Raw genomic sequence first — 26311 nt, forward strand, 5'->3', positions numbered from 1 at the left:
ACAGATTGTTCATCCATTGTGATCGTTGCCTTATACGTAATACCGTAATTGATATCGTTTTGTATCCGTCGATATCTTTAAATCTAAGATTTTCGAAAAGGATAAAAAAAATTGTATGAAAAAGAAATCAGGATACTCGTGTAAACCTTAATTAACTAAATGGCGATTGTCCATTTTTTTTTAATTTTGCTCATTACAAAAACATTTCGAGGAATAAGGTCAGTGATCGCTTTTCTGTATATAAACGAAAAAAATACCCATTAGTTACTTATATTTTTGAACAAATATGTTTAACCTTTGTTTGACCTTCAATGGCGTTAAATTAGCAATAAATTCGACCAACATTACGTTTAGAACTTTTGGTAAGCTTCTCGTATCAACTTTCACATAATGAGAACTTGCATTTGACGAACCAGCCATTTTAAATAAGATTGAAAGGAAATTTAAAACATACTCAGAGGTCAATTGTCCGCTGATGATGACGTCAGAGCGAAACTTTAAAAAATTATTGAAAAAAAACTAGCCAATGAATTTCAAAATTATTTAATTTATATTCTTAAAACACCCTATTTTAACGAAAAAAAAAGTACATGAGATTTTTTTTGGACAATGCCCATTCCGTTTAAATCTAATATATAAAATTCTCGAGTCACAATGTTAGATAGCGTACTTCTCCGAAACGGCTTTACTGATTTTAACCTATATGCATATTCAGTGGGTCTGAGAATCGGCTACTGGCTACTTTTTATATTGATAAGTGCATTTGTTGAATAAATAATAGTAAATTATTACAACTCGAGACTGATGGGGACCATTGTTTGTGCGACAAGATAGCGATGGACGTTGCCATGGTGATATACTTATTTAATCACTTCAATAAAATAATACGGGCGAAATACTTTATATGGCAAAGAAACGTTTGCCGGGACAGCTAGTAATATTATAATATACCTAAATAGGTTATAGGTTACTGCTGTACTCAGAGACATTTAATTATAATTATTAATTAACTTTAAATTTAATTAAAAGTTTGATAGATAATATATTTAAGCCTTAAATACATTATCTGTCAAACTCTACATTGACAAAAAAGTCAATTTTGAATTAATTACATTTAAGTAATTACTGATTAATGTTCTCGAGTGCGGCAGTCTAAGTAAACGTCATAAGAAATTAAAAAAATAATTAAGTAGACATAATTTATCGAATGTTTATTGAAATATAAATTTCTATAAACTGATCAAGTTAGAAGTTCAAAGTAATGTCGGAATCCTGACTGGCTGACGTTAACGTTACTTTAACCAGTCAACAGTGCTATTGAATAGATAAACTCCAGTTTAAACCTTAGAAATGTGGCATAATCTAAGAAACCGTCCTTACATAATAAGTGGAATTTGAGTTTCTTACATATAATAAACATGCTTAAGTTAAATATTTTAAGATACCTTTTATTTTGATATCCGATAAAAATAAGAAATAATGTGCAAACGATTCTTTTAGTGGTCTCTAGCTTTGAATATAAATACTACCTATGTATTTAATTTTAACGGAGTTTATAATGGTACCTCTTTAAAAGGTTAATTAACGTCAAATAATTTTAATTAACAAATGAACGGTAAACAACAATTACAAAGCTAAACGTCTGCAACATTTGGGACATGTCTATTATTTAAATCTAGGCACACAATACTTCGTCCACCTTTCTTTCCCACGGGTTATATTTTACGTTCTAATCCGAAGACGTTGTCGTTTGTGAACTTACGTAATTAACGTTTCCTAATTACGAGCTCGTGTGAACCGTAAAACCGTAAAAGTAACGTTACCTCATAATATACATTTCTATTATGCGAAAAATGTTATTCAAATACACCTCGCGAATTGTAATGTTCCTGCATCACCATCAAATATTCTCATTCTGACGCAATACAACTCATATAGTTTTTATAATTTGCATAAAGGAGTGCGATATTTCATTCTTGGAATATTAATTTTACCTGTATTTTGCCTCCTGGTAAAATAAAATAGCAATCACCATTGTCAAATTGCCTATCATAATTTGATAGGTAATTTGCAGCAGTCAAAATAATAATATTATGAATGGCAATTAAATTTTCATGAATTGGCATTGAATTAATGAAATGTTACGTCACAACATTCGTCAGTTTATGCAAATGGCTAGTCATAATGAGAGAACGGCGACGGACAGTCGCGTCAGCGCCTAACATCTTCAACATATCGATGTGTCGTTTCGCGCATGCGTGCTGAAGTAAACCGCCAGGCGATTCGCGCCTGCGTGTGCTTCGTGCGACAAATGACTCCTCTGCGTCGCATAATTGATTGTCCAGCCGATACTGACATTGAACGGGTCGCGCGACGGTCGCCTTCTTTATTTTAATTTGGCACTCCGTTTACCCAAACAAAGTTCGGCCGGGCCGAAACCGATATGTGTGTGGCATTGTGATGTTGAGTGATCGGTGATAGTGACCATGAGTGTGACGAAGGAAAAATCTGGATTGCGGGAGGATTTCGGCGAGGAGGAGTTTAGCGCCCGCCGCTGTATGCTCGACGGTCAGTCAATTAATAAATTATCATGCCACAACTTAAGTGACAAGGGCTACCGTTCCATATCTAAGTCCTTTTATTTCAAACTGAACCGTGTAACATATTTTGGAAGCATTGCAATAGGCTTATTGATTTTTCGGCGCGTTGACGACGACGAATTGTTTTTGCATATTTTTGCATTTTGAACCCCTTAAAATTTAAATTTCATACTTCAAATGCAGTAGTTGGATTCAAACTGACTGCAAAGTTTATATTACGCATTCATCAGCATATTCTGAGCGTTGGAATCCAAAGCATCCTTAGCCATAACCGTGGTTCATGGTGACGTATAACAATAAAGACCATAGCAACAAAACAGTAGCCTTCCATAGCTTCATTTTAATTAAGCGTGATATAAAATATAGTAGATAGTTGCTTATCTGCAGTAGACTTTGGATTTTCGCTGTGGACTGCCACTGTGATCGAGGTTTTTAATAGGATTTATTTCGGACTGTATTAAAATAATGTCGAACTTTATAAAATACTTTGACATATTTGGCTGAAAAAACATTGTTTCTTTCCTACGAATAATAAAAACTATATTCACTAGTAGGTACAAAAAAATCTTCAAATAATCTGAGTGTCCTCTGGTTCAATAAGAGATACGAGCGGCATTGCAGCTGCCAATAAAAACTAATATAACGGCAAGAACACAGGATGTAATTTAAACTCACGTTAATATTTATAAGAATCAGCTGCTACGAAACTTGTTTTATCTCGTACTCGAGTATATTTTATGTATTAAAGTATAAAACTGACTGTAATTTAAAGATAACATGTGAAATGTTAAAGCTTACAAGTGTATAAAACAAGATTTTATATGAAAGTAGGTATTTTTATTTAAAAAAGACCGTAATATTAAACCAGTTCCAGATATAATTAAGGAGATAATAGATAATACTGCTTTATAATTTAAATTCGCAAAAGAAAGCTAGAAGCAAGCAATAATTATAAACGTTCACAATTAAATGGAAAAACAAAAGTATGATGCCCGGTATTCTTGAATCTCATTTCTGGTATTGTCATACCAGAAATGGAATAAGATCAAGTCATAAGGACTAAAGGACCAGAACATCCCGTTTGGGCGAACCTTGAATTGAGGATGGCGTGCCATTGCGTGCATTCACCGCCCCTCGAACCTTGTGGGGCTTAAAAAATCGATAGCTCCCCTTGCAATCGCATATTAAATCCTTAATGCAACAAATGCACTGTCTGCTGACCTAATTATATTACGCTTCTAGTACCAATGTGATTTGCACGCCAACAAAAGGCAGAATAAGAGAAGTGAAATGTAGATATCAAATTTTAAATACCATAATGTTATATTGTACCCTAATTTAGTAAACAAATGAATTGTAGCTACTGGTAACTTATTGTAATTATTGTAGTTAAGTAAAATTTGTCTAATACATCTAATTTTGTAATGTTTTGTATTAGTAATAAATAAACCATTAAACTAAAACATTAATTCTGATTCTAAACATCTTTCATGAAAATAAATTAAATCTAGTCTTTAATATCGATTTTACTAATGTTATTAAAATTGCGGAGTAATAAAATTATAATCATAAAAGTAATCTCAGTCAAACCATAAAAAGCTGTATTACAAAATCAGATGATAATGACATGAAATTTAGTAATCGATAAGATATAAGGCGCTAGTAAGAGGCATATTCTTAATTCAATAATCCTTCTAGTCGCTTTACTAAGTCCCTTTGAACTTAGTAAAAAGGGGAATATTAAATTTACAAAACAGCAATTAACTAAATTAAATAGTTTATATTGACTAGTGTTATGATAAGAATATCATACAGACATGAGACACGTTTATATGACTGTTATCACCGCACTCGACCTTTCAATTTAACTATTTTGTTGTTATCATAGTACAAATTATTTTTTATCATTACTTGTAGACCAGTTTCGATGATAAGTCAGGTTTAAATAAGGCTTTTAACTTGTGTTGTCACTAGTTAGTTTAAAAACATGTCTTCCATAGGGTCGTACTAAAAAGATTTCCAGACAACAATATTTGTACAAATTTTGTATAAAAAAATAATTGTATTGTCCGTGGGTATATTAATATATTTTACAGTCAGAGTTGAATAAGGAAGCAACCTTGCCTCTGCAATACATAAAGGAAATTCATTCCGTATTCTAGTCAAGTCATTAACTATGCAATAAAAAATAAGATTATGAACAAAAATAGTTTTTGACTTATATTTTTTACTAACTCCAACCAACATTATCATTAATTTCTAATTTATGTTTTCTTGTATTATCATCTATTAACTTAACTTTTATAAATTGATTTTTATTAGTACACAATACGCAATCTTAAGAAGTATTAGGTCAGTAAATAATATTTAAAACAATACATGTCCAAGAATTGTACCTTGTTTAAGTCAAATGTTTGTATTCCTTGCTTACTTAGCATGTGCTGTGTTGTAAGTGACCCTGCGCGCTCGCCCGACCCTGACATGTGTTAGCTGTTAAAATTCCATCGCCTGCGTCAAATGCATTGTTTTTATCAACATCATTATCACATTTGCATAGAATTTGATCTTGATTGATTATGGATGTGATACTTGCAGCGTGAGCACGTACCTTAGGTTGATAAAGTATATTTTTTTAAATATTAGCCATATTAAGTTTTATCTTCTACTGTATTTTATAACAAATAATTAAGTAAACATTAGAACAATACAGGAACTACCTATAAAATGTGCCACACCGGATTGCAGGTGACTGTACCAACATATACGTCATCAGCAAAGCCTTTGAATAACAATTACAAGAATGACATAAGACAGTAAATAAGAAACTGTTTTTCCTCAAAATTAGAAGGTTGTGGTAGCCAGCAACCACTGCAGGTAGTGAATGATTTGTATTCATTTTGAAAGTCATTTTATTTTACTTGGTGACCCGGTTAACTGCGTATCACTTCCCTCATAATATTTATAAACCTTTTCTGGACTTCTACGAACACTTCAAGACTACAATTAGTCAAATCGGCTGCAGCGTTGTGTTTTTTTTTTTTACAAAACAAAAACTATTTTTATTTACATAGAAGAATTAGATTGGATGCAATAGGACGTAAGATGTTTCTAGAAACTAAAGTCATTGCTTATTCGTCATCTGTTATTGATAGTGATAAAGCAATTAAACACAATTTACCGCCCTTGAACTCTCGTTCTTGAGTCTTAGCAGGTTTTACGAAACTTGTGACGTTGGTTGGTTGGTACCTTTACGCTATATTCTCACATTATTTAAAATTAACCTTAATTATTACTATAACCAGTAAACGCGAGAATGATTAATGATTATGTCTTTATTTCATAGTCACCATGCCAGTGTTTTTCCACTTTTGTAGACTTTTTGACAACTTTATCTTGTTATACCTCCTCCTTCCATACTAATATTCATAGGCGTATATAAGGGGGGAGTCCTGGGGGTCCGGACCCCCCCCCATTACTATCCATCTTACTTGTCCAATCGACAATATATTATGTACCCACCGATTTTCATCGGCGAGGTATATGTATTTTTTTCTTTTTACAATATAATAATAATTATTATACTGTGGAGCGTGTCCGTCCGCAGAGTAGGTATTTAGGCTACCCTTCATGGGCGAGTCCAACTCGCACTTGGCCGCTTTTTTACGTTAGGGACCCCCCCCCCCTTTTCAAAGCTATATACAGAGTGTAACAAAAATAAGTGATAATACTTTAGGGTGTGTACGTGTTCCTTGTAGAGAGTTCACTGTGAAAATAGCAGCTCTGAAAGACGAAAAAATTTTTAACTTTTGTATGGGCAAGGGTTTGAGCGTCACGAGTTTCCCCATACAAAAGTGAAAAAAAATTTTGGTTTTTCAGCGCTGCTACTTTCACAGTGAACTCTCTACAAAAAACACGTACACACCCTAAAGTATTATCACTTATTTTTGTTACACCCTGTATACGCCCGTGCTAATATTATAAATGCAAAAGCGTCGGTCAGTTTGTTTGTCACGCCGAAACCGCAGATCCGACTTATGAGATACTTTGAGTCCCGGGGAAAGGCATATGATACTTTTATCCTAAAAAAAACTATCGTTTCTGCGCGATTTTGGCGCAACAAAGCACGGGTGTCATCTAGAAACAAATAAATATTAAAAAATATATAGTTCGTTGGCATTTCATAAAACTAAACTCACCTTGGCCGATAAGCCAGGTGATAATACTATAATAACTAACTGATAAGCAGGTCCAGTAGTCTTACTAATACAGAAGTCGTGTACGCTTTCATTTAAAATAATGCGCCTATAAAAATAAAATATCTTTGCACACGAAAGAAATATTACGTATGTTACTTAGTTTTTTATAGCAGACCTTTTGGCGGCGTGAGCTCGGTTAAAATTAATTATGTATTCTAAAAAGGTCTCAAGGGTGGTTTTGTCGTAGAGGTCAACAGTATCGCCTCCCTAGAGACCTAAATACATAATTATTTTGCCTACACTAGGCAAATTTTTCGTAATAGCCATGCATAAAAAGTAAAACGCTTTTTTATTATGCTTCCCTATGCTGAAATTGAATAATAATAATAATATCTATGGACGCTTCACACCCCGTGGTAAATACCTGAAGGACTTGTGTTACGGGTACCTACCAGATAACGGAAATATATTTAATACTTTTATACTATACATATATTTAAGATTTTTATGATATGATACACATATTTAATACACATCCATGACCCAGGAACTTGGAAAACTTTTTGTTCCGTCGGCGGTAGCTCAAGCCGGGGGTCGCCCGCGACCCCCGGCTTGAGCTACCAACAGCCCACCAACTGAGCCACAGAGGTCGTGACTAGAAGCTACAGCATAGTTCAGCTAAAGAAATCATCTATGTACCTATATGAAATTCCCTTGGTAGTTTTAGGTCGGTCACTACTTATGGAACTTTATATTTTATCCAGTGTTTAAATTTATTTATTAAGTAGCAAAAGAAATATTATCTGTCAGTCTCAATTTCTGTTGTAATATTATGGTAGCACTGTTAATATTGGTAATAGTTAATGGAATCAGGCGTTACTTTGCGGAAATCCATAGTTTAAATTTAGTTTATTATTTTTAGCAATATTCCGCGAAAACAACTTCCACCTTTAAGTAAATGAGTGAGTGTACGCATAGGCATGCGTACAGCACCTCCCTCCTCCCACACTGCCTATGCGTACACTCGCATGCAAGAACTTGCAAACACCACCACCACATGCTGGTGCACCTATGTATGAGACAACTGGACGCATGGGAATATCAGTTTTGTGAATCTTTGGCAAGCCGTACAGTGATGGTGCGCGAGGATTCATTGGGATGAGTTTTTTCTTTGCAAGTTCTTGCATGCGAGTGTACGCATAGGCAGTGTGGGAGGAGGGAGGTGCTGTACGCATGCCTATGCGTACACTCACTCATTTACTTAAAGGTGGAAGTTGTTTTCGCGGAATATTGCTAAAAATAATAACAAACTAAATTTAAAATATTGGTAATATTAATTATTATGTCCTGCATTGTTTAGTCGCTCGCCACATTTAGCCACTTAATTAATTTGTCCTCAGCAATGTATTAATCCCGATATGAAGTGTCGTAACTGTAATTCCGGCGCATGCGTATCGGCTTATCGTGACCGACGAGTTGTACGCGGCATTGGTTCTAATTTGACTGATAAACGGACGGCTACTGTTGATTATTCTGATGGTGTAATCCAGCTATCTGGGCTCAGACAAAACGTTCAACGAGTTGCTACTGTTGTTATGCTGATGGTTCAGAAACAAGTTCATCTATTAAAACTCAGCTAAAACGTTGCACTGATATAACTTTAGGTATTTTCAGGTACTTTAAAAGTGCCTGTTTGGGTTTCAGTTACATAATAAAATTAAAAAATACAATATGGTCAACACTTATAGCAGATGGTGTTACTAGCAAATGGTTCATTACTATGGTATCTCCTGTCAACATGTCCAATTATACCGGTCGTACCAAAATTCCGGCTTGCAAAGTGATTATACTTTAGAGTGAGTATTTCTTATATAGAGTTTAGTTTACTGTAAAAGTGGCAGCCCTCAAAGTGCATTTTTTGTGATTTGTGTGAGCAAGCGACCTAGCATCATACATTTGCCCACACAAAAATTAAAAAGATACTCTTTCTGCGCTGCCACTTTCACGGTGAACTCTATAAATGGGTCAGACATACACACACTCACAAGCATTATCACTTTGTTCTGTTACATTCTGTATACATATAGTAAGGTCTTGGTTATAAGAGAGTTGGTAGGGTAAATTTATTTCCACTCTGCTTCTATTGAGCTTATTGAATTCTATCTGGAATAAGGAAATGTTAACTATGTAGATGACATATCAACCGCGAACAATGATCCTGTATAATTAGTGAAAGGTGTATCTCGGCATACTACAGGAAGGTGACGCGGAGTCATCGCTGTGCTCGGGGGTTCGTAATTTGTTGAAAGTCGAATCAATTCGTTTTAGAAAGTAGATTGTTCTAGCCTTAACTCATTCAGACCGAGCTCTGTCACGGCGCGCTCTGCGCAATACTAGCGTCATCATCATGCCCATTACTGCTGGCATTGTCATTATCATTGTCTTCATCATCATAATCATCATCACCACCATCATCATCTTCATCGCTTGTATTTTTATTGTCAACAATGATAATTTGTAACCCAAACAATAAAAGAGGTCCTGAAATTCTTGAACATCTGTTTCTATGTTTCCAAGGCTTTTCTCATGGCGATTTTCGTATCAAGTATCTGGTAGGTTACCTAAAGACTACGGTTTCTAGTATGGCTATTTCTGAAATGGCATCCAAAGTCGGAAGAGTACGATGACCTGCGCTGCGTTCAATGTTCCACAAAGCATCACCCGAATGTTTACTCTATGGAAGTAGGTCCATTCGACTCTATTAATGAATTGTAGCAATTAATCCAAACTGGCGAATAAACACGCATACTTTGACACGTAACACCAGTAATAATTGGTCGCCACCAGCATTTTGTACAAATGTGGAGCAACAACGGGGCCTTGAGGTGGTGTAATACTCGAAATTCACAATCTTGTAATGTTACTACTCACTGGTGAAAATTTAAAAAAATGTGAGCGTGGACTACGATCATTCACATTGAAAAAGGACAGTAGAAAATAAACGCTATTTTTATTTTATTACATTATTTATTAGGTAAACTTTTGGGCATAGAAATCGTTTTGATACTATAGACTGACATAGAGAGAATTCAAATTATATTCATTTGCAATTGCAATTATTTGCAATTACTATTATTATGATTAATTGATGCTGGACTTACTTAAACATTGTAAAACGTTTAAGTAAACTATAAAAAGTGAAAACCTTAACACAAATTCGTTTTCATTGAAGACATCAGTTCTGTGTTTTTGTTAAACCTAGTGTGTGATGTCGTCAATAAAAATGTTTTATAAGAACATTTTATAAATTATCTTATTGTTTAAATACAAACGAATAAATTACTATTCGCTTTATCTACTTGATATGTAAATACTAATTTTTAAGATTCTGTACAACTAGAATTACTAGGAACTCTTAGTGTCTATAACACGCCGCGCCGCCGCGCCGTGTTAATTCCGCCGCGGAAATTCGGCATAGTATGTTTAGACACTTATAATTTCACTCAGTTATACCGTCGTTACGCTATTTTTTCACAGCTGCGTTTGCGTCAAAACAGAATATTTGCCTTATAATGTACAACCCTTGCGGTTGTCTAAATCCTTTTTTAGGACTCAAAGTATCTCCTATCTTGATCGGTTAAAAGCGATCGTTCTCTCCCCAGACCACTTCTGTTTACACTACTACACTTTTGTTAACAATTTGTTATTACTAGCTTAAGGCTAAGAACACACGGTGCGGTTTTCTCCCGCGCCCGCCGCGGTTGCGGAGCTGCGGTTTTGTCTCAGAATTCACGAGACCGCTGATTTGTGCGGGACCGCAACCGCCGCGGTCGCGATCAGCGCCCGCAAACTCTGCGGGCGCTGATCGCTAGACGGGCGGTTGCTACTACGATCGCCTACATGTCACAGAACACAATATATCAACTCGGAAAGGGATCGTCACCGTATCGCCTTTCGCCTCGCTGTCAACCAGGCGTCAACCTAACGTATGCACGTATTAATAAAGCGTATCAGTAGCGCCTGTACGTCAACTCGGCTACGCCTAGGCGACGCCTCGCTTACGGCTCGCCGACCGCTGTCCCCTTCCGAGGCGAGGCGATTATGTTACGATTCCGCTTAGTGTGCGTTGCAGTAGGCAGTTTCATACAAACAATATTGAACGGCTCGAGGCGATACGGTGCCGATCCCTATCCGAGTTGATATGTGTGATGTGACCTTACTACGGCTACTGCGATCGCCCGCTAAATCGCAGAGCGCGCGGGCGCAAATCGCCGAAGCTGCGAGCGACCGCCACCCGCCGCGCCGGTCCAGCGGGAACCGCAAACAACCGCGCCCGCCGCGGACGAAAAACGCGCCGTGAGTTTTTAGCCTAAGCAAGTAATTTCTAGAAATAGTCAGAATGGCGACAAGCAGCGATTAGCCGTTTCTCAATGCACCGCGATTATTGTACGAGTAAGAGTAATGAGGTTGAGCGAGACATTTTGAAACTCTTACATAACGCGGCCCTGAGATGTTCAGTTCGGTGCCCGGACCGAAAAGTCTAGACTTTTAGTACTTTGTACTACACTTTAGTATTTTTATTTACTTAGGCAATTATAGTTCGTATATACATCGCACCACGCCGATTGAAACGGCGTTAGAAGAATGTTAGGTGTTTTTCGTTACGAAATTTTTTTATTCGGTCGCCGCGCTTAAATCCCTCGATAAAAGCAATGCAATAGCTTAAAAAGTATGAAATGTATGTTGACTGTAGAGTACTTTCTAAATCTAGTTGTGCTTTAACTTTTAAGAAAGCTATCGCGTAGAAGATACGGCTGTATGTGACGGTGACAGACGTATTGATTGCTAGATGATGGCAGACTTTGTTCACATTGAAAAATCGTGTTTATTTTCCGAAATAAAATTGACATCTCAAAAATTTTAAGCCTTAAAATAAAAAATACCGTTTCTTTAGTTTCGTCTCCTGATATCAAAAAAATATTCATTTTTTTTTATATTGCTTATTTACTGAGAAAATAAAGAAAAACTGAAAAATACGCTGTGACGTCATACTTACGGCATAATATCATACAGTTTGTTTGCCTGGTGTAAAACAGTTTTAAAAAGACAACATGAAGCATTAAAAAAACATCACTGTCAACCACCTGTCAACAATGACATTTCTAAAAAATAACATTACCTCATTGGTTACCTATCCTCCAGGTTGACGATGACATTGACAGACGTCATAATAAACGTAACAAACTTACATTGACAGATTTTTTCTTTTGTTAAAGTGTAATGGAATTAACCGTTCAGACGTAAGTATGACGTCACTTGGCGCTTACGTCTCTTTAGAATACGAAGGATTAAAATATATTTTTTAGGTATCATAAAAACATAATTTTGAAAAAGCAACAAACACGTGTCGCCTTATTTTAAGTCTACTTTCATATAAAATAATAAAAAAGCCATGTTAAAATTTTGAAATGTTGTCAATTATGCCATTTCCTTGACTCGTATTCCAAAACCGGTACGGTACTTAGTTGGGAAGAGGTAACAGTAGCTCTACCATGAGTTTAAAGTATTTATCGATACTCGGTACCGACTACGTAAATTATTTAGTATGGCAAATTTTATAGCGCCTCTTTCGGTTACTTGCGGAACTAAAATTGCCATACTAAATATTTACGTAGTCGGTATCGAGTATAGATAAATACTATAGCTTTAAACTCATGGTAGAGCTACGGAGGGAGAGACGCTCTTTCGAGTTTATAATCTTAGTACTAATAGTATTACATATAACATACGTACATTCGTATAAACGGACACATACAAAGTTTCAGTAAAGAGGTTAAATGTAACATTAGTTTTGCTCCTTATCATAAAGCTTTAAGCATTAGACATCAACGCGTTACAAAATTTATGTTGATTTGTTCACCCTGAAAGCAGGCCTTGGAACTATTGTTACTATTAAATATATATCCATTCCGGAATATTTAAAAAATATATTGTTGTAATATACATACGTACAAGTTTCAACGTATACATAATAAGTATATTTTTTATTTTACAATAATTGTTCGGGTAAAATTTGAAAAAAATACTAATATTATCTCTTCACGCCCAAATCGCTGAACCGATTTTACTGATATTTGGTATGAGTACTGGAAAATGACATAGGTTACTTTTTATCCCAAAAATTTGCGGTTTCCGCGCGATTAACTAATTTAAGCGCAACGGAAATATGCGAAAACAAATAGGAAGAAATTCACACAAATCAGAATACAAAGGGACGCGTTAGAGATCTAACGCGTCCCTTTGCATTCTGATAAGTTACAGAGGACAATTTCTGTTTACAAATAGATATTTGTATACAGGAATCGTCCTCTGTATCTATTAACATACTAACTAGTAAGCACAAGATTCCACATGCAGTATGAGACAAGAATAAGAGCGTGACTTGAAAGAGAATCGGTTGAAACTTTAAATTGTTACATAGTTTATATTATACTGTTGAGTATTAATAATATCTTTATCTCTAATATATAAAATTCTCGTGTCACAATGTTAGATAGCGTACTCCACCGAAACGGCTTTACCGATTTTAACCAAATTTTATATGCATGTTCAGTAGGTCTGAGAATCGGTACTGGGTACTTTTTATATTGATAAGTGCATTTGTTGAATAAATAATAGTAATTATTACAACCCGAGACTGACGGCGACCATTGTTTGTGTGACGGGACAGCGATGGACGTTGCCATGGTGCCATACTTAATTAGTCACTTCATTAAAATAATGTGGGCGAATACTTTATATTTCAAAACAACGTTTGCCGGGATAGCTAGCTGTATGTGTACATAATTTTACTGCACGTGTGTTTTTCACTGAACTTCTAAACGGCTTGACTGATTTAAATATTTTTTTTGTATGCGTGGGTGGCACTAGATAGTTTTGACTTTAGAATTTATATTTACAAATTAGCCCGGCAAGTCAAAGGCTTTTGGGTCCACTAGTCTCATAAAGTTTTTAAGTTATCAGCAAGAATGTTAGCCGTTTGTTAGTAAATTGCTATATTAAAAGCTTTTCATTACCACGAAATATAACTAGACAAAATGACATGCGGAAATGGTTATTATTGCGGCCAGAGTATAACTCGACTTCCTTGGTAGATGTGACTTGATTATGACTTTATCAGATGACAGAGATATTTGAAATGATCTTGTTATGTACCTGTCGCAGGGGCTCCTGTATTTGATAAGTATTTACGTCGCTTTGACGAACCATACTTTGTCATAAAACGACTTTGGAACGAAGCGAGTGACGACTTGACGAGTCACGTCGCCGGTTACACGTGACAATGTTAGTTTTTAGGTATTATATCCATGCTAATATTATAAATGCGAAAGTGTGTCTGTCTGTCCGTCTGTCCGTCTATCTGTGTGTCTGTCTGTTACCTCTTTACGCCTTTGCGCATTAATAATATTAGTATGGAATATGATAGTTCTGCCACCATTATACCATTACACGTTCAAAAATGACCGACATTGCAAAATAAACTGGTTTCCGACTTGTTGGAGGTCGATACTCTTTTAAAAGTATTATGCAGCCAAAACTTACGTTACTTATAATGGAGCATAGAGTAAATTGAGTTTAAGTTGTTTGTTCATATAAACATGCATCTATATTTTTATAAAGACATAGTTTTTATTGGTATTGGAAGTGGAATAGAATATAGCAGGTACAGTGACATGGATTTTTATTAGTAAGAGAAATTTAAAATGCTATGATTGCAAGAGATTGGTTCGAAATAAACATTATACTAAATATGCATATATAACAGAGTATATAATTTGAGTGTAGGGTCCCTATGTTGCATAAGCTACGTAACTCTACAATTTTTTATTTAGGCACTTTTTCCATTAGACACTTCTCAAAATATTTTGGTACAATTAACTTAGTACCTAACCACCATCTTAAAAATCAACCTCCGGCAATTAATAACTATAAATGTAGCAATAATAAACTCATTACTCTTCACATAGGCTATAATTTGTCCGTCTTCTCATGTTTTCGGGGCACCATGTCTAGTACTTTCACCAGTACATCTCACACTACTGAGAGATAGTTTAAATTCAACCCATCATGAGAGTATTGTTATCTCTATCAACTCTATCAAAAGAATTGTGTGATTCTAATTATGTAGCTGTAATACTTTGTGGTTTAAATAATGAGTTTTAATCATTTATTATAATATTATTAATGCAAAAGTGTGTCTGTCTGTTACCTTTTTACACCAAAACTTGGATCGTGAGACGGGACTTATAATAGTTTTTATTGCGAAAAAAATATCGGATACCGCGTAATACACGTATATTGTATAATTCTGCATCATCTAGTATTTGATATTTTAGTAGTGTAGTAGTAGTGTAATATTTGATGTTTCACATTTCTTAAACTCATACCCCCTTACTAATAAATGCTGTATAAGCTTTGAATAGTTATACAGTGTTTTGTCTTCTTCAATCCAATTAAAAATGTCACTCGTGTGACAGGAACAAAACACTGTATAACTATTCAAAGCTTATACAGCGTTTATTAGTAAGAAGGTTATACTTTATTTGAGAATTGTTTATGATTAGCATGACATTTTTAATTCTATGAAATTGCTTTAGCTAGAGTATCTGCGGTGACAGGACTTTGGAACTTGGAGTTTCGTCTCATTTGATTATTATTGGTTTTTGGTTTTCTGATTATTTGTTTTTTTCCTCGTCTAATCTTCCTCAAACAAATACTTTGGACTTTCTCTGTAATTAACGAATAACAATAATTTCTATTATCGAAATTCGGTGCGCGTGAGTCAGACTAAAACAGGGTTACCCACGTTGGGGTTTCCCCAGAATTTAGGGGGTACAAAATTGGGGTTTTAGGGCTGTAATATTTTAAAGGGTACCCACTTCTAGGAATTATTTTACCCTCAACACTGTTTTAAGTTAAAAAAAGTATTTTAGATGGTAAAGAATGTAAACGAATTAAATTTTATTATTGTTAATTGATAATAATAAGTGATTCCTATTAAGAAGCTAAATTAAAATTGTATATAACTAAATTAAAGCTGTTGTGTGATATATTATGTATCTTACTCAATAACAGTTAATTTTATAACTTATAATATGAACAATATTTTAAAGGAATTTTCATTGTAATTATTTTGATTTTAAGAGAATTTTGATGGATTTTTGAGGAGAAAATATTCCTCTAGTTGGTAACACTGGTCACCTCAGCCGTCAGTCTACAGTCACTGAGTGCGTGCCGCGCCGTCGCGTCGTGTCATGTCCGCGGAGTAGACTAGTTGAGTGAGTGAGCCATGGGGGAGGAGCACGACCAGAGTGACTCCATCAACTCCTGGGAACTCAACGGCCTGAATTCCCTCGACCTCTGGGACTATACCGTGGAGTTGGAATGCCTCCAGGGAACCGAAGGTGGGATGGGATTTTTGTGTAAATTTTTGGTTTGTTAAAAAAAAAAAGTGTTTCATGTTTTTGTAAACTGAAAAGTATTTGAAATACTGGTAATTTAGATTTGGATAATTTAGTGGCTTTTTTGGGTGATTGAGCAGGAAATGAGCGTGCTAATTACCTAATGGCAAGCGAATGCCCATGGTCATTGGACTCATGGAACGCTAAATGTTACTCTTCTTACTGATGATTTTTCGTTTTCTGGTCCCTTAACACACCTATTATCCTTGCCCCTTTGGCCTTTATCGAGATATTAAATATTTTATATTGTTTTAATTAATAATTAAGTGATTCATTAATAACCGTGTTGGACTTGGAATACGTAACAGTCGAGCGCAAAGTCTGCCCTTTATGAACAAATTAAATAATAAATGGACTGTGTGTAATTAAGGTTTAATTTAGTTAATAAGATATACGACGAGTTGGTTACATGTTTTGGTTACATTAATATCACAAAAACAGCTATTGTTGGGACTTAAATACATGGAATATTCACACAGTTATTAATTTTGAGTTTGTTGTAGGTATAAGGCATATTAAGAAGTAGGTAGACCTTTATGTACTTTTTTACGTATATTTGGGTATTACTGTATATTATTTTATAAAAACAATTGTTACAGTCTCCAATTATACTCCGTTACATGCCAGGATTATAGCATATTAGTTTATAGCACATGAACCGTACAATTTTCAGGGTTAAAATCTATCCTTTCCTGCAAATCAGGAAATTATAGGTACAAAATTTCGTCAAAAGCGATTCTTTAGTTTAGACATGAGGCGTAAAAAGCAAACAGATAGACGTACTTTCGTATTGAAAATATGTATTAGTACTTTAAAGTAGTTTTAAAGTAGATGTACTTTTAAAATGATTAGTGTGTCGCGCTCATACACTAATCATATTTAACCCATCAATCCCCAAGCAGCAGCCGGCTGCCGAATAACAATTGAAAACCTATTGTGTCTGCGACACAATGGACGGATTAAAATGAGTACATCCATACTACTATTGTCAATACGAAAGTGCGTCTGTCTGTTTTGTCTAAGATGATTTACTTGCCCGTTACGTTTTGCTCTATCTGTTTCAGCAGCTACAAACTCTACAATCGCAGTGAAAAAACTAACGGATTATGACCATGGCCTCATACTGCTGATAGTTTCTATGAAACTAGCTCTGGTATACTTTTTATTGTGATTACTGCTCAGTAATTGTGTATTCAACTAAAGTCTGGTCGTGGAACACGACTATATTATTATCGCGTTTTCACGAATGGAAGTGCAATAGAATTTTAGTGAAGTAGATCAATCTATATAAATATTAATGAATGTGTCTACCTCTTCGTACAAAAATCGGCCAAGTGCAAGTTGGACTCAAGCTTCATGCGTGAGTCCAACTTGCACTTGGTTCCGTACCATTATAGAGCAAAAATAGTAAAAAATTGTGTTTTTTGTATGGAAGCCCCCCTTAATTATTTATTTTATTTGAATTTTATTAATAATTATAAAAAGTGTAAATACAGTTGTGTACATTTCAAGTGCCTGCCTGTTGTCATCATTGACACCGACCAAAAAATGTTTGAAAAATCACGTTTATTGTATGGGATAAATATTTAGTTTATTTTGTTTATAGTATTTGTTGATATAGCGGCAACAGAAATACATAATCTGTGGAAATTTCAACTCTCTAGCTATTACCATTCTTGAGTTACAGCCTGGAGACAGACGGACAGACAGAGATCGAAGTCTTAGGTAATAGGGTCCCGTTTTTACCCTTTGGGTACGGAACCCTAATGAGCCCGGGAAAGGACATTGATCCATCTCTATTTTTCTTCTCCTCTCGCTCATGAAATTTCTACGATGTAGAGGACTTTATTACTAAGTATATAATAGTTTAACGATGATGTTGATCTTGATTGTATAGTGCTGTATGCCTGAAATAACGCCTATTATAATTTGCACTAATTTAAGAAATGATGAAAATGGCGACATGAATTTGTTAACGATAACATTATCAAATCAGCAGACTATGCATGATATCAAGATATCAACGCAATTTGCTATAAAAACTAATGCGATAAGAAATGCAATTATCTTGGAGGACATTGGAACTAGATTTCATGATTTATATAATTTAGTTATTGTTCCGCTTGTGACTAAAACATTAAGTACTACTTCGCCTCCGTGGTCTAGTGGTTAAGAGCGTGGCTCTCGACTCAGAGGTCGTGGGTTCGATTCCCGCGTTGGAAACATGCTATTTCCAAGTTTGGTTAGGACAATGCAGGCTAATCACCTGATTGCCTGACAAGTAAGATGACCATGCGTCGGATGGGCATGTAAAAAGAAGGTCCCGCGCCTGATCTCTCGCCGGTCGTGTCGGTATTCCGTCCCACTGGGTTATGAGAGTGAAGGAATAGAGAGTGCTCTTGTGTACTGCGCATACACTTGAGCACTATGAAATAACTCCTGCGTACCTGGCCTAGTTTCAATAAAACTGGCCACCGTCACCGAAATCGGTGTGGGGAGTATTATTACTACTTTTTGATAATAGAGAGAGGTTCACGCTATCTAAACTTATATAGATGGGAATGGATCCAGTCTTTTGCAGACTTGACGGAAATCTCTGCCAGGTTCAAAACCTCATTGTTGATAATATTCATAATTGTTTTAGCCATTATGGCTCTACTTTCTTGAGATCAGACTATAGAATACAGAATCCGGAACTCTATAAATTTATTTTAATTAGGCTATAGAGCAGAAAAAATAATGAGATGTCGAATTTCTAATAGATATTCGTAGGTTTGATTTCCAGCTCTATCATATTAGACTAGAGTTCTATTTTCAGTACTCTGATTTTCCCCGGCACTTCGGATTTCAGAAAATATTGTCCTTACCTTAGTTCTTTAGCCTCTCAATCTAGAGGTCTCATAATAAATACTTAACAAATTATGGAAAAAACGTAATTATCACCGCTTAAGGAGTTTTTAATGGCGTCTGATATCATCAATAATGGAGAGATTATTAGTAATTACAGTTAATTATCTACACCGACCTGTTTTTCTAGAACTTTTTGTAAATCTGCTTAGAAAATTTTATCTACGATGGTGTATTTTCTTCTTAGGGATATTCACGGGGAATCCGTTAACCTCGGATTCTAAAATTTAACGCATGGTTATTGGTCAAGATTGATGGCGAGTTAAAAGATAAGCGTTGACCAATAAAAGCGCGGTAAGTTTCCGAATCCAAGTGGAAATGGCATTGTGAATGAGTCAGCTGGTTCTAAAGTTAATACCTCGATCGTGGGAATTGCAGACACAATATTTTCAATTGTTATGCCACAGCCGGGTGCCGCTTGGGGATTGATGGGTTAAATCATAATTACTTTTTCTCTTTCTAATTAAAATATTTATAATCTAACTAATTATGCTGACGTTTTACACAGTGTCCTTGTCAAATATTTTAGAAAAGGACTTGACATGGGATACATTACTGTGACACTGCATGATTTCTGTATCGTATGGATCTTCTCATTCAAAAGAGGATATCCTTTTTATATAAAAACGTGTAAGTAAGTTATATCATATCTGGTCTGGCTAACTTCTGGCATTATTCAGCTATCTTTACCAGCGGTTTTACCACAATGAACCCTTCCTCGTGAAAGTCGACCAGTAAACCGCAGGCTGTTGCAAAACCTTTTCAACCGACTGCTTCCCATAAAAGGGAATTAATATTATAATCATTCATAAGTACTTACTTTATAAATTATTATTTTTTCTATCAATTGTTTTTGAGATTTAACATCTGAAATATGTTTTTCCGATTTAAAAAGTCTTAGACAATAATAATGATAAAAATTTCAAAAATAAACATGACTTATCTAATATTATTTATTTTGTCTGATAAGTGAAGCTTTATCTTTGTAATTAAAGTCTTTTATGTGTAAATGCAGTTAGTACATCGAAAATGTCAAGTGTTAAGTTGTAACTTGTAAGCAATGTAATGCTGGTCAATGATGTAGTTAGCTGTACTGATATAAAATAAAAATAAAAATATGAAGACGAGCTTTTGCCCGCGGCTTCGCTCGCGTTAACAAGTATTATTATATACAAACTTTCATCCCCTAATTTAACCCCTTGGAGGTAGAATTGATCAAAATCCTTTCTTAGCGGATGCCTACGTCATATCATCTACCTACATGCCAAATTTCAGCCCGATCGGTCCAGTGGTTTGGGCTGTGCGTAGATAGATCACCATGTTAGTCAGTCACCATTGAGTTTTATATAATAACGAGCTTTTGCCCGCGGCTTCGCTCGCGTTAAGAAGTATTATTATATACAAATCTTCATCCCCTATTTTAACCCCTTGGAGGTGGAATTGATCAAAATCCTTTCTTAGCGGATGCCTACGTCATAATATCTACCTGCATGCCAAATTTCAGCCCGATCGTCCAGTAGTTTGAGCTGTGCGTTGATAGATCACCATGTCACCTTTGAGTTTTATATATATATAGATATATACATATACAGGTAATTCATGAAACACGTAAGTAAAGTATACCAAAATATGCACTTAACATTCTTATATTATGTTTCATCACACGCGTGCCCAGTTATGTACTCGTGGAGAAAAATTACATAATTATATATGTATTTTATAAACAAAATTGCTTTTTAAATGGATTCTCTATATTTTGTGTTGTAATAGAATTTGGAGTTTTGTAACATTCGTTTCGTCATGCCACCGCCGCCGACAGTAACGGTACGTCGCACTAATGACTTGAAATATAGAATAATTGCGAGCTGGAAGAAAGAGAAAGAAATATTTGTATGTGCAAGAAAAGAAAAAGAAAGAAAGAGATAGAATGCTTAAGAAGCTCATGTAAAGTTAATACGCACAATTTGCATGTCTAATTGATTACGTTGTTTCACACAGCGAAAGCGAAAAGCGTTATGCAGGATTCCAAGAATCCTCAAAGCTTATAATAATTACTAGCTGTCCCGGTGAACTTCGTGTCACTTTAAAACCTTCCCTGGACTTCTACGAATATTTTAAGACTAAAATTAGCCCAATCCGTTTAGCCGTTTTCGAGTTTTAGCGTTACTAACACAATTGAAAATCCATTTTTATATAAGTATATAGATCCGTTCAGCCGTTTTCGAGTTTTAGCATTACTACACAATTGAAAATCCATTTTATATAATATATAGATACAGCATAGTATAAAAGAATACTCATTTTTCAGTTTCGCACTCGGTTTACTGAAAAAACCTATGAAATTTAAAACATACATACTGATATTATAAATGCGAAAGTGTATCTGTTTGTAACCTTTTCACGTTCCAACTGCTGAACCGTTTTTCCTGAAATTTGGTATAGAGCTGATGCTTTGAGTCCCGGGAAAGGTCATAAGATTACTTTTATTCGAAAAAATGTACGGTTCCATAGCGATAGACGAATTTTAGCGCAACGAAGTCGCGGACCTTATCTAGCAGTAGATATAAAATGCACACAGTAAAAACTCAAAATCTCAATTTTTTTTTCAGAATTCAGAATATTTATTCAGAATATTTTTTTTCAAATGTTCTCTGAACGTCGGGACTATACTGGTGACTACCAACGGTTCGGGAACTAGCCCGGCGAGAAGAACCGGCGTAAGAAACTCGCACGGGGCCACTTTTACTAAAATATGGCAAATTACAGAAAAAATGTATAAAATTACTGTCATTAACTCGTATGAGTATCTAAGCTAAAAGGTAAAATCAGCTTTTCTTATAGGTATTTTAAATTTAAAATATCATAGCTATTTGTAAACATCCGACTCTGCTATTAGTGTTAGGTACGAAGTGCAGTGACCATGAACTTTTTTAAGCAACTACCTAACTAGCTAAATACACAGTATACAGCTGAATAGTTCTGCCTAGTCATCATGTTAGACATTTAAGTAGTAGTCCTAAGTATCATCATCTTTTTTTTTTTAATCTAATTAAAGGACTTTATCGTAAACGATAATGCCGTCCTTATAGGTATTCAATACAAATTATAAAAATTGAAAATCAACAAATCAGCCTCATTCCAAACATACTATGTGGTCCAGATATATCTCTTAAACATCTCTGGGGTGTTTAAGAGATATATCTAAAATCTTATATAATATTTTAGCAGCCTCAGAAGATCATCTTCTTTCTATGCACATCCATGGGCGTACCGAGGGGGGGGGGGGGGGGGGGGGGGCAGGGGCAGCTGCCGGGATAAAAAGTATCCTTTGTCCGTTCCTGGGACACAAAATATCTCCATGCCAAATTTCAGCAAAATCGGTTCAGCAGTTTGGGCGCGATGAAGTAACAGACAGACAGACAGACACACTTTCGCATTTTTAATATTAGTATATGGATAGTAACTTGTGTGTGTTGTAAGTGTTATGTACTATACATAACACTTTAACCACTTAACTATCTTAATTTTCTAATCTAAAATAGACTAAATAACTTGCAATTTAACCCATCAATCCCCATAAGCTCTTGATAAGCTCACCGGTGACGGTGAGGAGACACAATAGAATAACAATAGATTTCCAAGAATCCACAATCGAAGGATTAAAGCGTTGACACATTTTGAACCAATTATTTATTCAAATTGTAATTGTTTATTGCGGCATTGTAATTTCTGGTGACACTACACTTTACAATGACCTCAATTTAAGTTATTTGTAACGAAACAATCGAGTCTTATTTACAAAATATAGTTAAAACTTATTTTTGTTTTATTCACGGTATTGTACAACAAACTCATACTCAGAATATTATTGATCTTCAATAACATTTATAACTACTTTGACGTTATCTATTTTAATTTTTAATGTATTATGAAAAACATGCTAACAAAACTCAAACTGATTACAAACTCTATTTATACCACACGTACACGAATAAATTTGAGTGAGCAGAACAATGCAGTAACGCAAAACTTTTCTTTGTGTTCTGGGAGTTTGATTTCAAGAACTCGCTTAAATTTTATACGGTACATTAGCTATATTTTGTTCACATCCGCATGGTATTGTTTGCGGACATTCTGCGGATGTGCTGTATGTTGTTAATATTTAGGGCAAAGGTCCATTATATGCGGGAGACATGTAGGTCAAAGGGTATCATGTGCCCTGTTGAGGACAATTACCTATGTCCTCCTCGGTTCATTGCTTGTTTATATTTAAACCGTTATTTGCTTTGATGTAATACTGTAGCTCTATATTGTTCTCTACAAATCCTCAATTTAAAGTTCTGTTAGCCATCATATAGTTGTTTGTAGTTTTGAGTGCCTTATGGACTTGGCAAGACATTGAATCTTTATTTAATAAAAATTTCGATTCTAGAGAGACACAAGTTACAAGAAATCCAAAAGAATATGATAGTGTATCTTAAAAATATTATTAATATTTTAACAAACGAAATGAATCTTTTTACTCTTTTTAGTAACAATTAAAATGCTGAATACAAAACAATAGGTATATGTTACATGTACTATTAAAATATATTATAACTTTGTTGCGCGTCATGACACTGTAAAAAAATATAAAGAAGAGGTTTTTTGTTCGCACACTATTCATACGTCAGTTTATGTAAAGCGAGGTGACCTCAACACTGAACTTCGGCGTCTTGAGATTAAAACAAACTGTTTCAACCTTACCACCTACGTTATGATGCTGTAGGTATAATCTATACTAATATTACAAATTGCAAAGGTCTATGTATGTGAGGTATACAGTTACAGTTATGCAGACAGCGTGAACTTAGCTGGATAAGCTGGGAAATAAAAGGACAGTTTTAAACCGATCACTGAATGAATAAACTCTTTGCATAGTACTGTAATATTCGCAGGCAATATGAAGAATGGAAATTACAAACTTTTAATGCTTTCTAAAAAGTTTTTTTTTAATTTTCATGAGAAGTTAAAGAAGCGGACTAGTTACGCCACTTAGGCTCGGGCTTGGAGTCTAAGACTACAGTATTCCAATCAACTTCACCTCTATTCATATCACCAGCCGAGTGATAGGTGTCCCCATTCCTCTGAGAGGGTACACAAAGGATGTAGGTCGCTTTATCGAAACGAAGTTTCGACGGGTATCAGTCTGTCATAAAGCCTTTGTAGTTAGTTCGAGACGTTGCCCGGAAAGAAACGAAGTTCATATTTTTTTTTAAATAAAAACCAATATGTGTCCTTTCCAAGGTATGAAAATATCTTTAAATTAGATATTATAAAAACCAATTTTGTGGCTAAGAGGTATTAGTTAGATAAACTAAGCACTGAAATGGATAACTAAAGGTATTTCTTCTTTAGTTTATCAGAATCTTTCTTCTTTAATCTTTATAAGTTAGAAAATATCCCGGTATGTTTTTAATTACGTTTAAGAGTTTAAGAATTTCATAGTTTATTGAAACTGATCTTGGCGAAAAATACTCTAAAATACATACCCACTCTTATAAGCCGGTGAAGAACCAGCGGAAATATGAGCTGTGATGAAACTAATAGCAAGCACTGAACTGTGAAATCAGAGTTTACAGAAAATGCTGAATAATGATAAATAACCGCTAGATATTATAGCGTAGACAATAGAGAGTAGCGGTTCTGATCCTTGGTCATTACGTAAGAGATAATAAATAATTATGTTTTGAAATAGGTGTTTATAAATTATGATATTCAGATAACTTGGAGTTGCAAAGCATTGGCGTATTGTGTATGTCGTATGGAAGTCTGTGTCGACCGTTTATGATTTTGAGAGTAAGTATGTCTGAGGTACTCAAGTGTTTGATAAAATAATATTATGTTGAGTGTACTACATGATAGCGGCCGAAGAGCCTTCTAAAGTCATTTAACATATTATTTTTTTCTATGGGACGACTGATGCCATTGGCCATTGTGATTTTAATAATATTTTCAGTACTGTACAGCATTCATGAAGTATAATTATTAATTAGTTACCTACCTACAGGGCTACTGGCGCCTGTGTGCAAAAAAAGGATTTTGGCGCCCCTTTAGGCAAATTTTTTAGGTCCTTGGTTTTGGCGCCCCTAAAGATGGCGAGTTGGCGCCCCTAGAGGGTGGCGTCCGTGTGCATTGTACACATTGCACATATGGTAGCGGGGGCCCTGGTTACCTAATTAACTATTTCAATATCCTCTACAAAATACCTGTAGGTAAGTATGACTTTTAATAATGAAATCATAACGATAATATTATCAAGAAGTCTCTACAACCTCTTGTCCATTTTATTTTCTTGGTTACTTTACTTTGGTACTAGTTAGTTATGTAGTCTTTGGATTAAAACAGTACCAGAACAGTACAAACAGACTGGCCAAGATTTCATTACAATACTATTTATATCTTTATCACCAGTCTTTGCAATGCAAATTGCTAATCTCGTATGCAGGCATGTTATCTGAGTGCAAACAGTGAGAATACTATCACAACCTCAGAACAGGTAATAAGTCTAAAATCTCTGATCACAGCATTTGGAGCGAGACGCCATCTTTGTTTCCAAACAATGCAAACACACAAATATTACGAAACACCAACATTCATCACAAAATAATGTGAAATATAGAGTAATCGTGTTCTTGAAACCAAACTCAACGATATGAGCTCAAAAAGAGACGAGTCGATCGCTGTGTTTGCTCCTTCATTCAGCCATAACATACATAGTAATTATAATTAAAAATACATCATCAACAGAAAATTGACATATTTTGAAATCTAATGCTAAGTACTCACATACGGTTTTACTCGATCGAGCAATCACGTAGAGTAAAACCCACGGCTCGGGCTTTCGTCCACACGTTCAGCATTACTCAATAGTTTTCCGAGTAAAATCCAAATCGAGTAAAAACTATGGTGTGAACCGCAAAAGTCAAAACTTACACGCTTGACTAAAGTACGATGGCTCGCGTCGAGTAAGTGCGAGGGAAATTAGATTTATTTAATTCCATCGAGCCGGTTCGATGTGAGCCTTCGAGCTGTGAGTTTTTGCGGT

At 35.1% G+C, this 26311-nt stretch overlaps 1 protein-coding gene across 3 annotated transcripts in view; it reads left to right on the plus strand.

The window, feature by feature from the left end:
- Positions 1 to 26311, plus strand: part of LOC121731660 (cerebellar degeneration-related protein 2-like) — a 90478-nt gene that overhangs the window by 54231 nt on the left and 9936 nt on the right. Inside the window, exons 1-3 of one of the 3 annotated variants that reach the window (XM_042121215.1) lie at positions 3185 to 3191; positions 6428 to 6434; positions 16146 to 16260. The exons of 1 other annotated variant lie outside the window; for it this stretch is intronic. In XM_042121215.1, the coding sequence (XP_041977149.1) occupies positions 16146 to 16260 (115 nt within the window). In that variant the 5' untranslated portion in view covers positions 3185 to 3191; positions 6428 to 6434. Of the gene's footprint in view, positions 1 to 2310; positions 2569 to 3184; positions 3192 to 6427; positions 6435 to 16145; positions 16261 to 26311 lie in introns of those variants that run through there. One more of the 3 variants, XM_042121216.1, reaches the window with a different exon arrangement.

This window comes from Aricia agestis, chromosome 11 (assembly GCF_905147365.1).
Source record: "Aricia agestis chromosome 11, ilAriAges1.1, whole genome shotgun sequence".
Lineage (NCBI taxonomy): Eukaryota > Metazoa > Arthropoda > Insecta > Lepidoptera > Lycaenidae > Aricia > Aricia agestis.